The sequence below is a fragment of the Tamandua tetradactyla genome, chromosome 16 (assembly GCF_023851605.1).
Source record: "Tamandua tetradactyla isolate mTamTet1 chromosome 16, mTamTet1.pri, whole genome shotgun sequence".
Taxonomy (NCBI): Eukaryota; Metazoa; Chordata; class Mammalia; order Pilosa; family Myrmecophagidae; genus Tamandua; species Tamandua tetradactyla.
Genome location: NC_135342.1, coordinates 34072852 through 34094132, shown reverse-complemented (window position 1 = coordinate 34094132; position 21281 = coordinate 34072852). Strand labels below are relative to the sequence as shown.

Sequence of the window (21281 nt, the reverse complement as noted above, 5' to 3'; positions counted from 1 at the left end):
TTTTTCCATTTCTGTTCGTATATTCAGCATTAGTTGTCTCAGCTCCTGTATCTCATTTGAACTATTGGTTTGTTCCTTTGACTGGGCCATATCTTCAATTTTCCGAGCGTCATCCATTATTTTCTGCTGGTGTCTGGGCATTTGATCAGATTTCCCTGGGTGTGTTACGCAGCTGGTTGAAAGCTTTTTCTGTGAAATCTCTGGGCTCTGTTTTTCTTTTCCTGCCCAGTAGGTGGCACTCGTCTGTCTGCACCGCAGTTGGCCCGGGAAACCGCGCGTGGAGGTGGGGGTCGCTGGCCGCCGCGGCTTGGGAGAGTGCCGGTCCTAATTGCCCAGCTGGCCCGAAACGCCAAGTGTGACGGGAGGGCCCCGCTATCCGACGTTCCCAGTCAGGCCGGTGAGCCACGTGCGTGGAGGGGACCCCAGTCGCCAGCCGCCCCGGCCGGGAAAACGTGCGCCCCTCGGGTAGCTCACCGCATCAGATTCTCCCTGCCCATTCAGCTGTTTCAGAATGGGGTACGCTGTCTTTTTGGTCTCTGTCGTGACTCCGGGAGCTGTTTCGTATTGTTTCTGTTTCTTTAGTTGCTTTTCTGGAGGAGGAACTAAGACCCGCGCATCTTACTAAGCCGCCATCTTCTCCGGAAGTCCCCTTGGTGTGCTCTTATAAATCTTTCTTCTTGTGCTCCTTGTACTTCTGCCTACATTTCTGAAATGGTTTGTCTTTTTTTCCTATTTCTTTTCTGTGTTGTCAGCTTCTATTTCACATACTCCTTTGTTTGATATCTCTTCTCAAGGTCCTCATGTTTCTGCTTTGTGGTATTTCTTCCTATCTTTCATTGTTTCATTAAGTTTTACTTACCTACTCACCTACCTTTCTATCATTCAGTGTGGAGTATAGATTAGAATTTTAATCTGCTTCGCAGTAACATTTTTCTTGTGAAAAATATGTAGGAAAGTTACACATCTATTTTTTGTTCAGGTATTTTTGTATGAAGACAGAGGATGAGATGAGGTTCCTAGGAAAGTGGGGAGCAATGTTTGGGGCAGGAGAGCTTTCTAAGCTTTACCCACTGCTCCTCTTGTCATCCCTTCTCTGACTATCCAGATGGAACCTGGTTCAAAAGGGTTCCTGCCTACAGCTCTGAGTGTCCCAGACTTCATCAGGGCCCCTAGCTTCCAAGACAATGTCCTCACTTTTAGATGCTATATTTTGCTAGGGTTTCCAGAGATGTCATCTCTAGATCCCCTAGACTTTTCCAGTTCTTCTCTCTTCAGTTCCCCAGAGATTCAACATTGTCTAACTTGGATCCTGTTCATAGGTTTTCTCTTTGGATATGGCTCTTTTTACTACTCTTGTTTAGATCAGTGATAACAAGATGAATTTCCAAGACAAGGCCAAATAATCTGACTTCTTTTGGAAAGAAAAGGCAACATGAAAAACAGAAAGAAAAGTAAATACAGAGAGAAATATAATCACTCACAATATATTATCTACACAGATTCCCATTATAAATAATATGGTGTACTCCTTATAGCCTGCCTGATGTAGAGTTGCAATATTATTTTATATACTGTTTTTGATTTGTTGAAATTTTAAAACTGTAAAATACATTATTTGTTAATTCAGTCCTTCAAATATTTATAGAATGCCTCCTATGTGCCAGGTATTGTTCTAGCTGTCTGGGATATACTGGAAAAAAAAAAACCCTGCCCCTTTGAAATTGCAGTCTGGTCAAGGGAGAGAGGTAAATACGCAATAAACATAATAAAGTAATTACATAGTCTGTTAGAAGGTGATGCAGTCTATAGAATAAACAATAAAGCAAGATAAGGAGCATATGAAGTGTGGAAGAATGTGTGAGCAGCAATTTTAAATAGTCAAGGTAGACCTCATTGATGGGTGAGGCGGATATTTGAGAGGAAAGCATGTAAAATTTGTTTCTTTATTATTTTTTTTGCATGGGCAGGCACTGTGAATTGAACCCAGGTCTCTGGCATGGCAGGAGAGAATAGCATGTGAAATTTATGCAATTTCTTTTAACACGCAAAAACATTTTTTAAATTGTACATTTAGTCACTATCATTGCACACTCTAGGCATTCTTAGGTTACACCATCTCAGTCTTTATCATCTATCTTTCCTTCTGATCTCATTTATGCTCCCAAACCTCCTCCCTCTATCATTCTCACATTCAGCCTCATTCAGTGTACTAACATAATTGTATTACAGTTAGGTAGTATTGTCCTGTCCATTTCTCAGTTTTTACATTCAGTCCTCTTGCACAATCTGTATCCCTTCAGCTCCAATTACCCACTATTTTACTCTATTTCTATCTCCTGATGGTCTCTAACCAATGAAATTCTTCAAGTTTATTCACTAATGTCAGTTCATATCAGTGAGACCACACAGTATTTGTCCTTTTGTTTCTGGCTAATCTCATTCAGCATAATGTTCTCAAGATTCACCCATGATGTTACATACTTCATAACTTCATTCTGTCTTACAGCTGCATAATATTCCATCGTATGTATGTACCACAATTTGTTTAGCCACTCGTCTGTTGATGGACATTTTGGCTGTTTCCATCTCTTTGCAATTGTAAATAATGCTGCTATAAACATTGGTGTGCAAATGTCTGTTTGTGTCCTTGCCCTCATGTCCTCTGAGTAGATACCTAGCAATAGAATTGCCGGATCATATGGCAATTCTATACTGAGCCTCTTGAGGAACCGCCAGACTGCCTTTCAAGTGGTTGTACCATTTGACATTCCCACCAACAATGGATAAGTGTGCCTCTTTCTCCACATCCTGTCCAGCACTTCTCATTTTGCGTTTTATTGACAATGGCCATTCTGGTGGGTGTGAGATGATATCTCATTGTGGTTAGCCAGGGAAGTTGAGCATCTTTTCATGTGCCTTTTGGCCATTTGTATTTCCTCTTCTGAGAAGTGTCTGTTCATGCCTTTTGTCTATTTTGTAATGAGGTTGTCTGTCTTTCTGCTGTTGAGCTGAACAATCTCTTTATATATTCTGGATACTAGACCTTTATCTGATATATCATTTCCAATTATTGTCTCCCATTGTGTAGGCTGTCTATTTACTTTCTTGACAAAGTTCTTTGATGCACAAAAGAGTTTAATTTTGAGGAGTTCCCATTTATCTATTTCTTTCTTCAATGCTCATGCTTCAGGTAAGATCTAGGAAACCACTTCCTATTATAAGATTTATAAGATATTTCCCTATATTTTCTTCTAAAAGTTTAATAGTTTTAGATCTTACGTTTAGGTCTTTGATCCATTTTCAGTTAATTTTTGTATAGGGTGTGAGATATGGATTCTCTTTATTCTTTTGCATGTGGATATCCAGTTCTCTAAGAACCATTTATTGAAGAGACTGTTCTGTCCCAGTTGAGTTAGCTTGACTGCCTTATCAAAGATCAATTGTCCATAGATGAGAGGGTCTATATCTGAACACTCTATTTGATTCCATTGGTCAGCATATTTATCTTTATGCCAGTACCATGTTGTTTTGACCACTGTAGCTTTGTAATATGCCCTAAAGTCAGGTAGTGCGAGACCTCTGACTTCATTTTTCTTTCTCAGGATATTTTTTAGCTATTTGGGGCACCCTCCTTTCCAGATAAATTTGGTTATTGGGTTTTCTATTTCTGAAAAGTAAGTTTTTGGGATTTTAATTGCTATTACATTGAATCTGTAAATCAATTTAGGTAGAATTGACATCTTAACTATATTTAGTCTTCCAATCCATGAAAATGGTATGCCCTTCCATTTATTTAGGTCTTCCATGATTTCTTTTAAAAATTTCTTGTAGTTTTCTTTGTATAAGTGTTTTGTATCCTTAGTTAAATTTATTCCTAAATATTTTACTCTTTTGTTTGCAATTGTAAATGTAATTTTTTTTCTTGATTTCCCCCTCAGATTGTTCATTCTCAGCATATAGAAACACTACAGATTTTTGAGCGTTGATCTTGTAACCTGCCACTTTGCTGTATGCATTTATTAGCACTAGCAGGTTGTTTTTGTTTGTTTGTTTGTTTGTTTTTTAACATGGGCAGGCACTGGGAATCAAACCCACGTCTCCAGCATGGCAGGGAAGAACTCTGTCTGCTGAACCTCTGTGGCCCACACAAGTCAAGTAGTTTTGCTGTGGATTTTGGGGGTTTTCGACATATCTTCTGCAAACAGTGAGAGTTTTACTTCTTCCTTTCCAATTTTGATGTCTTGTATTTCTTTTTCTCGTCTAATTGCTCTGGCTAGAACTTCCATATAATGTTGAATAACAATGATGATAGTGGACATCCTTGTCTTGTTCCTGATCTTATGGGGGAAAGTTTTCAGTTTTTCCTCATTGAGGATGATGCTGTGGGTTTTTCATATATTCCCTTCATACAATGAGTTAAGCCTCCCCTCCTCTTCAATTTTTTTGAAGAGTCTGAACAGGAATGGTACTAATTCTCTTTTGAATGTTTAGTAGAATTCACATGTGAAGCCGTCTGGTCCTAGACATTTCTTTTTTGGGAACTTCTTAATGACTAATTCAATTTCTTTACTTGTGACTGGTTTGTTGAGGTTGTCTATATCTTCTCAAGTCAATGTTGGTTGTTCATGCCTTTCTAAGAAGTTGTCCATTTCATCTACATTGTTGAGTTTATTAGCATAAAGTTTTTCATAGTATTCTCTCATTACCTCCGTTATTTTTGCAGGGTCAGTAGTTATGTTTCCTCTTCCATTTCTGATTTAATTTATTTGCATCCTCTCTGTTCTTCTTTGTGCGATCTCACAAAGGGTCTATCAATCTTACTGATTTTCTCATAGAACCAACTTCTGGTTTTGTTCATTTTCTCGTTCTCAATTTCATTTATTTCTGCTCTAATTTTCATTATTTCTTTCCTTTTGCTTGCTTTGGGGTTAGTTTGCTGTTCTTTCTCTAGTTCTTCCAAGTGGACAGCTAATTCCTCCATTTTTGCTGTTTCTTCTTTTGTGATACAGGCATTTAGGGCAATAAATTTCCCTCTTAACACTGCCTTTGCTGCATCCCATAAATTCTGATATGCTGTGTTTTCATTTTCATTTGCCACGAGACATTTACTGATTTCTCTTGTAATTTCTTCTTTGACCCACTGGTTGTTTAAGAGTGTGTTGTTGAGCCTCCATATATTTGGTAATTTTCTGGCCCTCTGCCTATTACTGATTTTCAATTTCATTCCTTTATGATCTGAGAAAGTGTTTTGTATTATTTCAATCTTTTTAAATTTATAGAGACTTGCTTTGTGACCCAGCATATGGTCTATCCTTGAAAATGATCCATGAGCACTTGAGAAAAAGGTATATCCTGCTGTTGTGGGGTGTAATGTTCTATAAATGTCTGCTAAGTCTAACTCATTTTTTGTATTATTCAAATTTCTCTGTTTCTTTATTGATCCTCTGTCTAGATGTTCTGGCCATTGATGAGAGTGGGGAATTGAAGTCTCCAACTATTATGGTAGATGTGTCTATTTCTCTCTTCAGTGTTTGACTCATGTATTTTGGAGGACCCTGGCTCAGTGCATAAATATTTATGATCGTTATGTCTTCTTGTTGAATTGTTCCTTTTATTAATAAATTGTGTTCTTTGTCTCTTTTAATTGTTTTACATTTGAAGTTTAATTTGTTTGGATATCAGTATAGTTACTCCTACTCTTTTCTGATTGTTGTTTGCATGAAATATCTTTTCCCAACCTTTCACTTTCATCCTGTTTCTCCTTGGGTCTAAGATGTGTCTCCTTTAGATAGATATGGATGGGTCCTGTTTTTTAATCCATTCTGCCAGTCTGTCTTTTGATTGGGGAGTTTAATCCATTAACATTTACTGTTATTATTGTAAGGGAAGTACTTTTCTTTTACCATTTTGCCTTTTGGATTTTATATGTCACATCTAATTTTTCTTCTTTTTACCTTTACTGATGGTCTTCATTTCTACGCTCTTCTCCACACCTCTCTCTCCTGTCCTTTCCTATCTGTCTCTAATGCTCCCTTCAGTGTTTCTTGCAGAGCCAGTCTCTTGGTCACTAATGCTTTCAGTGATGTTTTCTCTGAAAATATTTTATTTTCCCCCTCAGTTTTGAAGGACAGTTTTGCTGGATATAGAACTCTTGGTTGGCAGTTTTTCTCTTTTAGTATCTTAAATACATCATACCACTGTCTTCTTGCCTCCATGGTGTCTGCTGAGAAATCTATGCATAATCTTGTTGGGTGTCCCTTGTATGTGACGGGTTGCTTTTCTTTTGCTGTTTTCAAGGTTCTCTCTTTCTCTTTGACATCTGACTTTCTGATTAGTAAGTATCTTGGAGTATGCCTATATGGATCTATTCTGTTTGGGATATGCTGCACTTCTTGGATCTGTAATTTTAAGTCTTTCAAAAGAGTTGGGAAATTTTCAATGATAATTTCCTCCATTAGTTTTTCTCTTCCTTTTCCCTTCTCTTTTCCTTCTGGGACACCCACAACATGTATCAACATGTATATTCATGTGTTTCATGTTGTCATTCAATTCCCTGAGTCCCTGCTCCTATTTTTCCAATCTTTTCCTTATATATTTTTTGCTTGTTGGATTTCAGATGTCCCATTCTCCAGTTCACTAATCCTGTCTTCTGCCTCTTGAAATCTGATATTGTAGGTTTCCATTGTTTTTTTTCATCTCTTCTACTGTGCCTTTCATTCCCATAAGTCATGTGATTTTTTTCAGACTTCTGATTTCTTCTTTTTGTTCATTCCTTGCCTTCTTTAAATCCTTCCTCAATTAATTGATTTGATTTTTGAAGAGGTTTTCCATGTTCAGGTTTGAACACTCTGAATTAATTGTTTCAACTCCTGTATCTCATTTGAATTGTTGGTTTGTTTGTCTGACTGGGCCATATCTTCAATTTTCCTAGTATGATTCATTTTTTTTTATGGCATCCAGGCATTTAATTACCTTAATTAGTTGATTCTGGATATTGTTTTCACTTCTTTTACCTAGGATTTTCTTGCTGGATGACTTTGTTGTCTATCTGTTCTTTGACATTCAGTTTAGATTATTCTAGACCTCTAGCTTAGATTTTGTTTAACAGATCAGAAATTTTCAGTTCTCGTTTTCTTGTTTCTTGCCCTGCCTGTATGGTGACTTTTTTTCCTTAGGAGGGTCCACTTACATATTATAGAACCCAGTCAGATTTTCCCAGACCAAACTAGCCTCTTCTCAGAAGGAGTCACCTGCGTCAGCTTTCCCTGAGTGTGAGACACAGCAGGTTGAAAGGCTTCCCTATGAAGCCTCTGGACTTTGTGTTTTTCCTGTCCTGCCCAGTATGTGGTGCTTGTCTGTCTGCAGGTCCCACCAGCATAGGGTAATGTGGTACCTTTAAGTTCAGCAGACTCTCCCAGCTTGGGGTGTGGGTGAGACAGAGGAGAGGTTGTAGGCTGGCTTTAATTGCTTCAGTTTTCCAGACCCTGGTGTCTGGATTCCTTGAGGGAGGGATTCCACCTGAGCTGGGCCCCACCCCTCTCCTGGGGAAGGCACAGCTTCCAGACAAACTCAGATAAGCTTAATTCTGCCCATGCTTGGGGAAGTTGGAGCCTAAGAAGCCCTGTACCTGTATTCAAAGAGCAGTAAGGCCATAGAAACATAGGCACAAAAAAGAAAGAAAAAAAAAATCCTGTTCAGAGCAGGAACCCCGTTCTTCGGGTTTGCCAATCAAGAGCTTAAGTTGGTATGTTGCTCTATGTATCTCTAGGTCCTATATGCCCCTTCCTTTCCTTCACGGCCAAGACCCTTTCAAGTATTTTGTGCTGACTGATCAAAAAAACCTCCGTCTGTTTCTGTTCCCCACCCCCCTTGTCTGCCCTACCTGCTCTGTGCCAGGGAAAAAACAGCTTTTACTCAAGGTTCAGCTGACTGGGGGCCTATTTTTAGTAGTCAGAATTTGTTAATTAATGCCACAATTGGAGTTTGGTTGAGCTCAGCCCCTGTTGCTAGTAAAGTCTCTTTCCTTTCCCCTCTGGGAAACAGCCTGTGGGGAAAGGTGCCAGCTGCAGTGGCTTTGGGAACTCATGGTTTGGGGTGGGCCGCAGCCAGTCCAGCATGTCCAGACTGGGGTACGCAGTGTGTCCAGCCAACTGACATGGCCCTGGCAGTTATTCTGTACTGTTCCTGGCTATTTACTAGCTGCTCTGGAGGACGCACTAAATCCCACACCTCACTAAGCCACCATCTTGGCTCTGGCCCTACACAAACAATTTAACTGAAAACAACAGCAGACACTATGTAATATATGGAACATTATCAGCATCCTGGAAGCCCCCATGTGAATCATCTCCCTTCATAAAACCATGAATCTCATTTTCCTTAGTTTCCTCTTCAGTTTTACAATCTATGAATATATCACACAATTTAGCTTTACCCATTTTCAACTTTATATAAATGCAAACATATAATAGGAATCCTATAATTCATATTATAGGTATGTGTAATTGTATATATCACACAATTTAAGCTTTACCCATTTTCAACTTTATATAAATGCAAACATATTATAGGTATTCATTGTGTTGTCCTTCTTTCACTCAATATTATGCTTTCAAGATTCTCCCACATTTCTGTCCAGTTTCACTGCTATTAGATATTAATTTATGATAATAAAATTTAGATATTATTAGATATTATTATTAATTTAGCCATTCCCTGTTGAAATATACTGGGTTGTTTTATTTGGGACTTTTATTAACAACTCTGGTATGATCATTTCTTTATGTGATTTCTGGTGTAAATGTGCAAGAATTTCCTTCCCTGGAAGAATAAGAAAGGAAGACCTATGTTGTCATCCACATGAATGTTCTACTTTACTAAGTAAGGGTCCGAACCAATTTACAGCCCTACCAGCAACACAGAAAAAATTCCCACTGTTCCATGTCCTTGTCAAATATTCTATGTTATCAAACCTCTTAATTTTTGCCCATTGTAGACACAAAATGGTAAAAATATGTCTTTCCCCTCCAGCCACTTTTAAGATCCTTTCATTGCATTTGGTGTGCTGCAGTTTCACCATGATGTGACAAGGGATGGCTTTCTTTTTATTTATCCTGTCCAATCTTCAGATTCTGACAACTAAGCGAACTTTAAGACTAAATTGAACACATCCTCATTTTCTTAAAATTGTATTGGATATTCAGTGAACATTCTTTGATATTGCCACTACCTAATATCAAATTCCTAGAATACTAAGATATATGCTAGGAATCTATGATGACATCTTAGAAGCCTATGTGACTCCAGCAGCAATATGGTTAAATTAAGTCATTCCTTGCACTGGAAGCCACAGAACAAATTCTCCAGAGTTCTGAGTGTGGGACTAATGCAGGCATGCTTAACTTTTCTCTTAACAAAGGATCACTTTCTTCAAATAAAATGGTGCCTAGAAGACTGCATTTAAGAGTAGGAATGGGGCTGTTCTTGTCCACGGACAGAAGGGGTGCTTGAACTGGTGCTATGAATGTCCCCTGATCACAGAGAGCCACTGCCCATCACGAACGGGAACAGTGATGCTCTGTGATGGTCTGATGAGTATGCTAATCTTCCCGGGAAGAGGCCCAGATCCAGACCAGGGTAGTTCAGGGCTGCTGTAGGTAGCAGAACCTACTAGACACCAGACAGCCCCTATGAAAGCATCCCCATCTAGGCCACCTGAAAGTCAAGAACTATAAGCGATGTAGCCTCCAAAAATTTAATGTTATTACTTAATACTTAGCAAACATAGAAAAAATAAAGTAGCACATAATTTGCATTAAGGACATATATTTGGATCTGAGAAATTTTAAGTCAAAAGTTGTTTCACTTAGCTTTTTAAAAATAAATAATTCAGGACTAAATCTTATGTTTCCTAAAATAAAACAAACTCAAGACATGCATTTATTCTTGTATATTCTGTTCACTTCACACCATGCATTTTTTTCCTTTCTTTTTCTGAGGGGAGTGCATGATCTGGGAATCAAACCTGGGTCTCCCACGTTTGGAAGGCAAGCATTCTACCACCGAACCACCTGTACACCTTCATACCATGCATTTTTACACATGGCCAACCAATGTTTAATTTTTTTGTTTTCCTCCAACATATGAAATCCAATTAATTTATTTCTTTGCTATCAGGCCCCTTTAATCACTTCCTACACACATGGGTGCTGGAGCCCAAAGGTCCTGGATCTCATTTCTCATGACTGAGGCTGCCTGCCCTCACAGTACCTTCCATCCAAATTACACAGGTTTCTTACCCTCCACCTAGGCCTCTAAGCCTGCTGGTCCTCTCTCGACCATGCCCAATAAAACCAGTTTGGCAGAGGGGACTGTGGACAGATGTCTGGGGGTCGGCAATCGGAACAGGAACACAGACCATGAGGACAGTGAGGTCAGATGAGAGAGGTGGCCCAGGAAAGCGGAGAAGGTACAGTGAGAATAGCTGTCTTTAGGCAGAGAAATTGGAGAGTGATATCAGATGTAAGGTAAGAGAGGAGCTAGTTGACACTGCCTCCGACTGAACAAATAAATGGTGGACTTGATGATATAGTCTGGAGATTTTTCCATATCTATTCATTTTTCTTAACATCTTATTGCAGATGACCCATAATTATTTAATGAGATGACAAATGCTATTTCTGTCAGTGAAATCCTACACTGCTTTAATCTATGGATGATTAATGATAAATACAAAATGTGTGATTTTCTTAAACACAGAAACCGGCACCCAGTAAGTCTTTGTTCCCATTTGAAAATGGAATCTCTGAGGCTAAATAATGACCACTTACCTTGACTTTTTCCTCTAACTTTCCCAAGCGAATATTGCCTTCTATTATTTTGTTGAGAACTCCATGCTTCTCAGTTTCTAAACATTTAGCCTAAGGATAAAAGCAAAAAGAAAAATAGTAGACTCTCAGTTTTACAGAAAGAATAAAATAAAATAAATATTTTGCAAAGAGTCTTATTACTTACAAATAATTATTTCTTGTCCTGCCCACCCCACCTGGATTTCCCTCACTCCCTGTGTGAGGGCTGTGGCCAGAGCTGCTGTCCACAGCTGGGTTCAGGCAAGAGCAGGTAACAGCCTGCTGGGCACCTGTCATTGAGCAATGGAACAGCTGAGCCCACCGACAAGGGGAAAGTGGGAGGCTACAAGGGCTCCCAGAACACTTCTCTATTCTGACAGAATAAATCATTCTTTCAATCACATCCAAGGAATAAGCAACAAGATGTGAAAAACTTTTTAAACTTGAATAATTTGAATGATTATGTAATTAGGGTTAACAATATGAAATATATTAATGCACAATTTCTACACACCAAACTTGATGGGCAGCACATCCAAGGGGGATGTCATTGGAATTTCAATGATTCAGATTAATACCCAGATGGGAAATGAACTACTACAGACTATCAACGAACTATTTCAAATACTAAAATTAAAAAGTAAAGGTAAGCAAAAAAAAAGTAAAGGTTAGTGTTCTTTCCAAGGTAGGCTACTGATGACAGTTTGATTTCCAGAAAAGAAAAGCGAGGCAGAGTTAACTGACTTGCCACAAATCACATGAAGAATCCATACTAAATGCAGGATTAGGAATTAGGATGCTGATGTCTAAAGCTATTGTGTCTCCCACAAAAATGTGAGAAATGAAAGAGGCTAAAATAGCATCAGGGGAATTTTAAAGTATGTACAGCCATAGGTTATCAGTGGAAACTTCCTGGAGTGGAGTGGCCCCTGGTGCAAGCGTTTATTTTGAGGGGTGGGAGTGGGGGTGATACCTCTCACAAGGTCCAAAAGACCAGGCCATGGTAAGCAGGGGGGCTTGCCTCACAGTCCCAGGGGCAGAGACACCAGCACCACCTGGAACCAGGCTGGAGCACTGGCCAGGGAATGGCCTAAGGCAAGAAGCCTGCAGGGTTAAGGGGACATGTCCACCCCAGGCCTGGCCATGCAGGATGCAGAGCACCCTGTCCAGACATCCTGGAAGCTTTGATGCACGTCTCTGCATGGACAGCAGTATCTGGGCACCCACAGGGGTCCCTGAAGGCGGGTGGAGGCAGGGTGGGGTGAAGGCAGCCCTTATGCCCTATATTTCAAAGGTGACACTAGGGGATCTGAGACTACCAACTTGAGCCTGGGTCAAGGCAGGAGGATGAACACATCGTTTGAACATCCTGTTGGCACTCCCTTTGGATGTTGAGGAGGTCTCAGCTTTATTTTTGAGCCCACTTTTCAATGGGGCTCCTTGGATCAGAAGGTCTTAACGGTTTTACGGCTCTCAACATGCTCCCTAGATTGTTTTCTAAAAGACTCAAGAAAGGGTCCACTAGGAACGTACGACCAGGCTTACTACAACCCTAACCATAACTGTGACTCAGTATTCAGACCCACAGGACATGGGCCTCGTTTGCATTTCCACCCTGGGCCTAAGGGACTCCCTTTGGATGTTGAGGAGGTCTCAGCTTTATTTTTGAGGCCTCTGATGCCTGTATCCTAGGGATGGGGAATCTGCTCAGGCCCCATGCCCAGGATGGCTTCGTACTCACAGTGGCACCATGGGGGACCGAGGGGAGTCTCCAGGACCATTTGCTGGATGAATGGGTTGGCTCGGCATTTTACATTTTTTAAAAAACTTCTGCTTTGCCCTCTCCACATCCCTGTGAGTAAGCTCAAGAGGCATCACAGAGAAGGAAATGGGCACTTCACGCTGCTACAGAAAACATCAGAGTTTGGCATTTGGTCAGAACCACTTTTCAATGGGGCTCCTTGGATCAGAAGGTCTTAATGGTTTTACGGCTCTCAACATGCTCCCTAGATTGTTTTCTAAAAGACTCAAGAAAGGGTCCACTAGGAACGTACGACCAGGCTTACTACAACCCTAACCATAACTGTTAAAATCAAAAAAGTATTTTTTGTAACATTAACATGAGGCCAGAACAGTATCTCGAGATGGGTTTAATCTGCGTTTTTAAATTTTAAGTAAAGATGAACATTTCCCCCCAACAGCTATTTATATTTATATTTCCTCTTATATAAGCAAGACATAAAACCCTTTGTTCATTTTTCCCCTGGAGGAACTTAATATCTTTCTAACAAATGGAAGTAAACCTATGACATATGCTGACAGATTTCCCACACCTCATTCGCCTCAAAGAAGAGCCATTACTTCCCAGTTTGCTGGCTTCTAGGACTCCCTCAGAAAGTCCACTGGTTTCTTTTGTAATGATATCCACTAAACTATTATGTCTAATCCTTTATTACCAGAGATTTGCAACCTTAATTAAAGAAATATGCTTAAATGTATAAAAATGTGTTCAATACGGAAAAATGGTAAAATGCAAATAAATAGAAAGGTTTTATTTCTAAGTCACCCATAATTCCATCACTTGGAGGTAACTCACAGTTAACATTTTGGGATAAATCCTACCAGACTTTTTTCCAGGGCACTGAAGCAACTGGCATATAAATGAGTATAGATGTGTTGTTTTGAGCCTCTGTCTTCTTTTACATTGCAATATGCTATAGACTTTTTTAAAATCAGTGCTTAGGTGTCTAAAATACCATCCACAGTCTCACTCCAGATAGCTGTGTAGAGCCGTCAACTAGGCCCACCAATAATTTCAATTCCCTATCTTGTGACACCCCTTCGTGCCCTTTCAAAGTATTTCCTTAGGATGAATTCTAACCTCTTTGTAATTCTCTTATTTTATCTTCAAACAGGGAAAATACTGGCGTTACAGAGAGAACAGAAAGATGCACTTAGGTGTAATAAACACCTTGATGACTATTCTTCCTATTTGTTTACCAGACTAACTATGTGATTTTACCTTCTTAAAAATTATTTGCCACTATTTAAAAGTATTCTACAAGAAAAGAAAATTACAGACCAATCTCTCTCATAAATATAGATGCAAAAATACTCAACAAAATTCTTGCAAATCGAATCCAGCACCACATTAAAAGAATTATACACCATGACCAAGTAGGATTCATTACAGGTATGCAAGGATGGCTTAACATAAGAAAATCAATTAATGTAATATACCATATCAACAAATCAAAGCAGAAAAACCACATGATCATCTCAATTGGTGCAGGAAAGACATTTGACAAAATTCAACATCCTTTCTTGTTGAAAACACTTCAAAGGATAGGAATAGAAGGGAATTTCCTCAACATGATAAAGGAAATAAATGAAAAACCCACAGCTAACATCATCCTCAATGGAGAAAAACTGAAAACTTTCCCCCTAAGATCAGGAAGAAGACAAGGATGTCCACTATCACCACTATTATTCAACATTGTGTTGGAAGTTCTAGCCAGAGCAATTAAACAGGAGAAAGAAATACAAGGCATCAAAATTGGAAAGGAAGAAGTAAAACTCTTGCTGTTTGCAGATGATATGATACTATATGTCAAAAACCCCAAAAAAGAGACTTCCGGAGAAGATGGCGGCTTAGTAAGACGCGCGGGTCTTAGTTCCTCCTCCAGAACAGCAACTAAAGAAACAGAAACAATACGAAACAGCTCCCGGAGCCATCACAGAGACCAAAAAGACAGCGTACCCCATTCTGGAACGGCTGAACGGGCAGGGAGAATCCGCTGCGGTGAGATACCGGAGGGGCACGCGCTTTCCCGGCCGGGGCGGCTGGCGACTGGGGTCCCTTCCACACACGTGGCTTCCTGGTCTGACTGGGAATGTTGGATAGCGGGGCCCTCCCGCCACGCTTGGTGTCTCGGGCCACCTGGGCAATTTGGACCGGCACTCCCCCAAGCCGCGGTGGCCGGCAACCCCCCCTCCACGTGCGGTTTCCCTGGCCGACTGCGAGATTCGGATTGGCAAGTTAAAGGAGCCACAGCATCTTTTACTGGTGGGACCCGCAGACAGACGAGCGCCACCTACTGGGCAGGAAAAGAAAAACAGAGTCCAGAGATTTCACAGAAAAACCTTTCAACGAGCCGGGTCCCACACCCAGGGAAATCTGATCAAATGCCCAGACACCAGCAGAAAATAATGGATCACGCTCGGAAAATTGAAGATATGGCCCAGTCAAAGGAACAAACCAATAGTTCAAATGAGATACAGGAGCTGAGACAACTAATGATGAATATACGAACAGAAATGGAAAACCTCTTCAAAAACCAAATCAATAAATTGAGGGAGGACATGAAGAAGACATGGGCTGAACAAAAAGAAGAAATAGAAAATCTGAAAAAACAAATCACAGAACTTATGGGAGTGAAGGACAAAGTAGAAAAGATGGAAAAAACAATGGATACCTACAATGGTAGATTTAAAGAGACAGAAGCTAGAATTAGTGATTTGGAGGATGGAACATCTGAATTCCAAAAAGAAACAGAAGCTATAGGGAAAAGAATGGAAAAACTTGAGCAGGGGATCAGGGAACTGAAGGACAATATGAAGCGCACAAATATACGTGTTGTGGGTGTCCCAGAAGGAGAAGAGAAGGGAAAAGGAGGAGAAAAACTAATGGAAGAAATTATCACTGAAAATTTCCCAACTCTTATGAAAGACCTAAATTTACAGATCCAAGAAGTGCAGCGCACCCCAAAGAGAATAGACCCAAATAGGCGTTCTCCAAGACACTTACTAGTTAGAATGTCAGAGGTCAAAGAGAAAGAGAGGATCTTGAAAGCAGCAAGAGAAAAACAATTTGTCACATACAAGGGAAACCCAATAAGACTATGTGTAGATTTCTCAGCAGAAACCATGGAAGCTAGAAGACAGTGGGATGATATATTTAAATTACTAAAAGAGAAAAACTGCCAACCAAGACTTCTTATATCCAGCAAAATTGTCCTTCAAAAATGATGGAGAAATTAAAACATTTATAGACAAAAAGTCACTGAGAGAATTTGTGACCAAGAGACCAGCTCTGCAAGAAATACTAAAGGGAGCACTAGAGTCAGATACGAAAAGACAGAAGAGAGAGGTATGGAGTAAAGTGTAGAAAGAAGGAAAATCAGATATGATATATATAATACAAAAGGCAAAATGGTAGAGGAAAATATTATCCAAACAGTAATAACACTACAATTTAATGGACTGAATTTCCCAATCAAAAGACATAGACTGGGAGAATGGATTACGACCCAGCAATACCACTGCTAGGTATCTACTCAAAGGACTTAAGGGCAAAGACACAGATGGACATTTGCACACCAGTGTTTATAGCAGCATTATTTACAATTGCAAAGAGTTGGAAACAGCCAAAATGTCCATCAACAGACGAGTGGCTAAACAAACTGTGGTATATACATACGATGGAATATTATGCAGCTTTAAGACAGACTAAACTTATGAAGCATGTAATAACATGGATGGACCTAGAGAACATTATGCTGAGTGAGTCTAGCCAAAAACTAAAGGACAAATACTGTATGGTCCCACTGATGTGAACCGACATTCGAGAATCAGCTTGGAATATATCATTGGTAACAGAGACCAGCAGGAGTTAGAAACAGGGTAAGATAATGGGTAATTGGAGCTGAAGGGATACAGACTGTGCAACAGGACTAGATACAAAAACTCAAAAATGGACAGCACAATAATACCTAATTGTAATGTAACTATGTTAAAGCACTGAATGAAACTGCATCTGAACTATACATTTTTGTTTGTTTGTTTGTATCTTTTGTTTTTGTTTTTTTCTTTTTCCTTTATATATATATATATTTTATTATTATTATTATTTTAATTCTCTTCTCTATATTAACATTCTATATCTTTTTCTGCTGTTTTGCTGGTTCTTTTCCTGAATCGATGCAAATGTACTAAGAAATGATGATCATACATCTATGTGATGATACTAAGAATTACTGAGTGCATATGTAGAATGGAATGATTTCTAAATGTTGTGTTAATTTCTTTTCTTTTTTTTGATTAATAAAAAAAAAAAAAAAACCCCAAAAAATCCACAACAAAACTACTAGAGCTAATAAATGAGTACAGCAAAGCGGCAGGTTACAAGATTGACGCTCAAAAATCTGTAGTGCTTCTATACACTAGTAATGAACAATCTGAGGGGGAAATCAAGAAAAAAATCCATTTACAATTATAAACAAAAGAATAAATTATTTAGGAATAAATTTAACTAAGGATACAAAACACCTATACAAAGAAAACTAAAAGAAATCGTTAAAAGAAATCACAGAAGACCTAAATAAATGGAAGGGCATACCACGTTCATGTATTGGAAGACTAAATATAGTCAAGATGTCAATTTAACTTAAATTGATTTATAGATTCAATGCAATACCAATTAAAATCCCAAAAACTTACTTTTCAGAAACAGAAAAACCAATAACCAAATTTATCTGGAAGGGCAGGGTGCCCCAAATAGCCAAAAGTATCCTGAGAAAGAAAAATGAAGTCGGAGGTCTCACACTACCTGACTTCAAGTCGCATTACAAAGCTACAGTGTGTCAAAACAGTATGGTACTGGCATAAAGATAGATATACTGACCAATGGAGTCAAATAGAGAGTTCAGATATAGACCCTCTCATCTATGGACAATTGATCTTTGATAAGGCAGTCAAACCAACTCACCTGGGACAGAACAAGTCTCTTCAATAAGTGGTGCCTAGAGAACTGGATATCCACATGCAAAAGAATGAATGAGGACCCATATCTCACACCCTATACAAAAATTAACTCAAAATGGATCAAAGACCTAAACATTAGATCTAAGACCATAAAACTGTTGGAAGAAAATGTAGGGAAATGTCTTATAAATCTTATAATAGGAAGTGGTTTCCTAGATTTTATACCCAAAGCATGAGCATTGAAGAAAGAAATAGATAAATTGGAACTCCTCAAAATTAAACCCTTTTTAGTGCATCAAAGAACTTTGTCAAGAAAGTAAATAGACAACCTACACAATGGGAAATAATATTTGGAAAATATATCAGATAAAGGTCTAGTGTCCAGAATATATAAAGAGATGTTCAACTCAACAACAAAAAGACAGACAACCCAATTACAAAATGGCCAAAAGGCACATGAAAAGATGCTCAACTTCCCTGGCTATTAGGGAAATGCAAATCAAAACCACAATGAGATATCATCTCATACCCACCAGAATGGCCATTATCAATAAAACAGAAAATGACAAGTGCTGGAGAGGATGTGGAGAAAGAGGCACACCTACTCACCGTTGGTGGGAATGTCAAATGGTACAACCGCTGTGGAAGGCAAGTTTGGCGGTTCCTCAGGAAGCTAAGTATAGAATTGCCGTATGATCTGGCAATTGCTAGGTATCTACTTAGAGGACATGAGGGCAAGGACACAAACAAACATTTGTACATCAATGTTTATAGCAGCATTAGTTACAATTGCCTAGAGATGGAAACAGCCCAAATGTCCATCAATAGATGAGTGGCTAAACAAGCTGTGGTATATACATATGATGGAGTATTATGCAGCTATAAGACAGAATAAAGTTATGAAGTATGTAATAATATGGATGGACCTTAAGGTTATTTTGCTGAGTGAGAGTAGCCGGAAACAAAAGGACAAATACTGTATGGTCTCACTGATATTAACTAACATTAATGAATGAACTTGGAGAATTTCAGTTAAGAACAGAGACCATCAGGAGATAGAAACAGGGTAGATATTGGATAATTGGAGCTGAAGGGATACAGACGGTGCAATAGGACTGATTGCAAAAATTCAGAAATGTATAGCTCAATACTATCTAACTGTAATACAACAATGTTAGTACACTGAAGGAAGCTGAATTGAGAATGATAGAGGAAGGAGGGCTGGGGGCACAAATGAAATCAGAAGGAAAGATAGACGATAAAGACTGAGATGGTATAATCTAGGAAGGCCTAGAGTGTATAATGATACGGACTAAATGTACAAATTTAAAAATGTTTTTGCATGAGGAAGAACAAAGGAATGTCAATACTGCAGTGTGTTGAAAACAGATGATAAATATATACATATATATATATATATATTTTTTTTTTTTTGCAAGGGCAGGCACTGGGAATCAAAGGGCAGGCACTGGGAATCAAACTCTGTCTGCTGAGCCACCATGGCCTGCCCAGATGGTAATTCTTATTTTAAAACTTTAACTTATGTGTGAGACTAAAGCAAAAAATGTTTATTTGGTACAAAATTTATATATTGACTAGTGCATTTCCTAATATAACGTATGTGGACAGTTTAACTGAACACCATAAGCACATGAAACCTTGAGTAAGGCATGAGATTTTGTAGGTTTGTCCAGAGTGATGCTTTGATAAATCCCAAAGTGATTTGAACAGTGAATTAAAAAAATTTTCAAAATCTCCTTGGGGGAATGGCAAGAAAGGGGGAAAATTCAACTTCCCCAAGTGGAGAATTCCTGATCTTCTCACAAGCAGTGGGAACAACCAAAGCAATAGGCTGAACCCTCAAACTTGGGGTTTGTTCATATGAAACTTAACCCTGCAAAGGATAGGCTAAGCCTACTTAAAATTAGGCCTAAGAGTCACCCCCAGACAATCTCTTTTGTTGCTCAGATGTGGCCTCTCCCTCTCAGCCAACCCAACAAGCAAACTCACTGCCCTCCCCATCTCTACATGGGCCATGACTCCCAGGGGTGTAAACCTCCCTGGCAACATGGGACTGAAATCCTAGAATGAGCTGGGACTCAGCATCAAGGGATTGAGAAAACCTTCTCAACCAAAAGGGGGAAGAGCAAAATGAGACAAAAGAAAGTGTCAATGGCTAAGAGATTTCAAACAGAGTCAAGAGGTTATCCTGGAGGTTATTCTTAGACATTATATAGATATCACCTTTTTAATTAAGGTATAATGGAGAGGCTGGAGGGAAGTGCCTGAAAAAAAAAGTTTGGGGCATTCACCTTTCAAAAAATGTTTTTCCTTCATGATTAAACAGTAAAATGTTGATATTTTACAGCTGAAATTTTAATAGGTAAAGCTTTTCATGGATCTGATTTTTAAAAATACTCTTACAGTTATAATGCTGGCATACTAACTTGCAGTTTGCTTGAAGTAACTCAGAGACAACTTACCAAACACACAAGATTGTCACGTTCCTGAGTTATATTCTCTGCCAGCCCAACAAGATTTGCCAAATACTGGTGAGCAGACATTTCATTCTCCATGGCTTTTTCCACCTGCTTTTTGAGGACATCAATTATCTTCTGAGATCTCCTATAGCATTCCCCCAGATGGTGGAATAAAAAACCCATTAGCCTGAATGGTGAGGACACAGTGAATATCTGTACTAACAAAATATCAAGCATAGCAGCATTAAATGTTACTTTTCATCAACCTAAATCTTTAAGGTGTCAAGGTGAGAAGAGGTCATTTATTTTTTTGGTGGGGTTGGGGTACACGGACCGGGAATCGAACTCAGGTCTCCCACAAAGAAGGCAAGAATTCTACCAATAAACCACCCGTGCACCCAACTGAGTTTAATTTTAAACCAATAATCACCGACTCCAAATCAAGTCAATATGAATTACAAAATGCTTAATGAATAGGCTAATTTTATATTATTCTATTAATTTTTTGGCTTATGTTCTAAAAGGTAATATTGAAAAAAGATATCCAATAATCTCAAAGATCTTTTGGAAATGGCTAGGGAAGCATTTTGAGAACTTTCAGAGTCTTAGGATCATCATTTTGACTCTTAATCATCTTTGATTTATAGACGTGAGAAATGCTGGTCAATGCTGATCAGAAGAAAAGCTTTTATTGTACTTATATTCTGATATACAATGACCTCAGTTACCCTTTACACTTTAAAGCCTCTACTAGAAAAAGAAAAGATAAAGGAAATGAAATTAATACTTTGCATTACAAAAAAACCTTTAAGAAAAAAAACCTGTTTCTTTTCTGTGCCATTTCAAGTTCAGCTTCCAATGCCTTGCTTTTAACTGTCAAATTGTTCTTCTCTAAAAGCAGGCTCTTTTTCTGTACTTGAAGGACTGTCAACTTTTCCATCAGCTCTTCCATCTCGGCATTTTCTTTTTCTTCTTCCTTTTGCAACTGGCTAAAGGAGAAAAACATCACAAGGCATGAATCCAGTACAGTGAGCTTTGAATAAGGCAGTCAATGCCAGACAAGTGACAGAGTCAGGCCTCTGGCCCTTGAGGGGATACTTGGAAGGCCTCTACAGAAATATCTTCCCCTCACAGCCCTGGGAGGGCCCACCCAGGCTTCCATAACCAGAAGAGAGGAGAGAGTGTGTGGCTG

General features: G+C 39.0%; 1 protein-coding gene across 1 annotated transcript in view; it reads right to left on the bottom strand.

Moving 5' to 3' along the window:
• CEP89 (centrosomal protein 89) overlaps positions 1 to 21281 on the bottom strand; it is a 215418-nt gene that overhangs the window by 42730 nt on the left and 151407 nt on the right. The window contains exons 15-17 of the mRNA XM_077132246.1: positions 20911 to 21078; positions 20093 to 20234; positions 10830 to 10919 (exon numbers count right to left, since the gene is read on the bottom strand). Of these exons, the coding sequence (XP_076988361.1) occupies positions 10830 to 10919; positions 20093 to 20234; positions 20911 to 21078 (400 nt within the window). The remainder of the gene's footprint in view (positions 1 to 10829; positions 10920 to 20092; positions 20235 to 20910; positions 21079 to 21281) is intronic.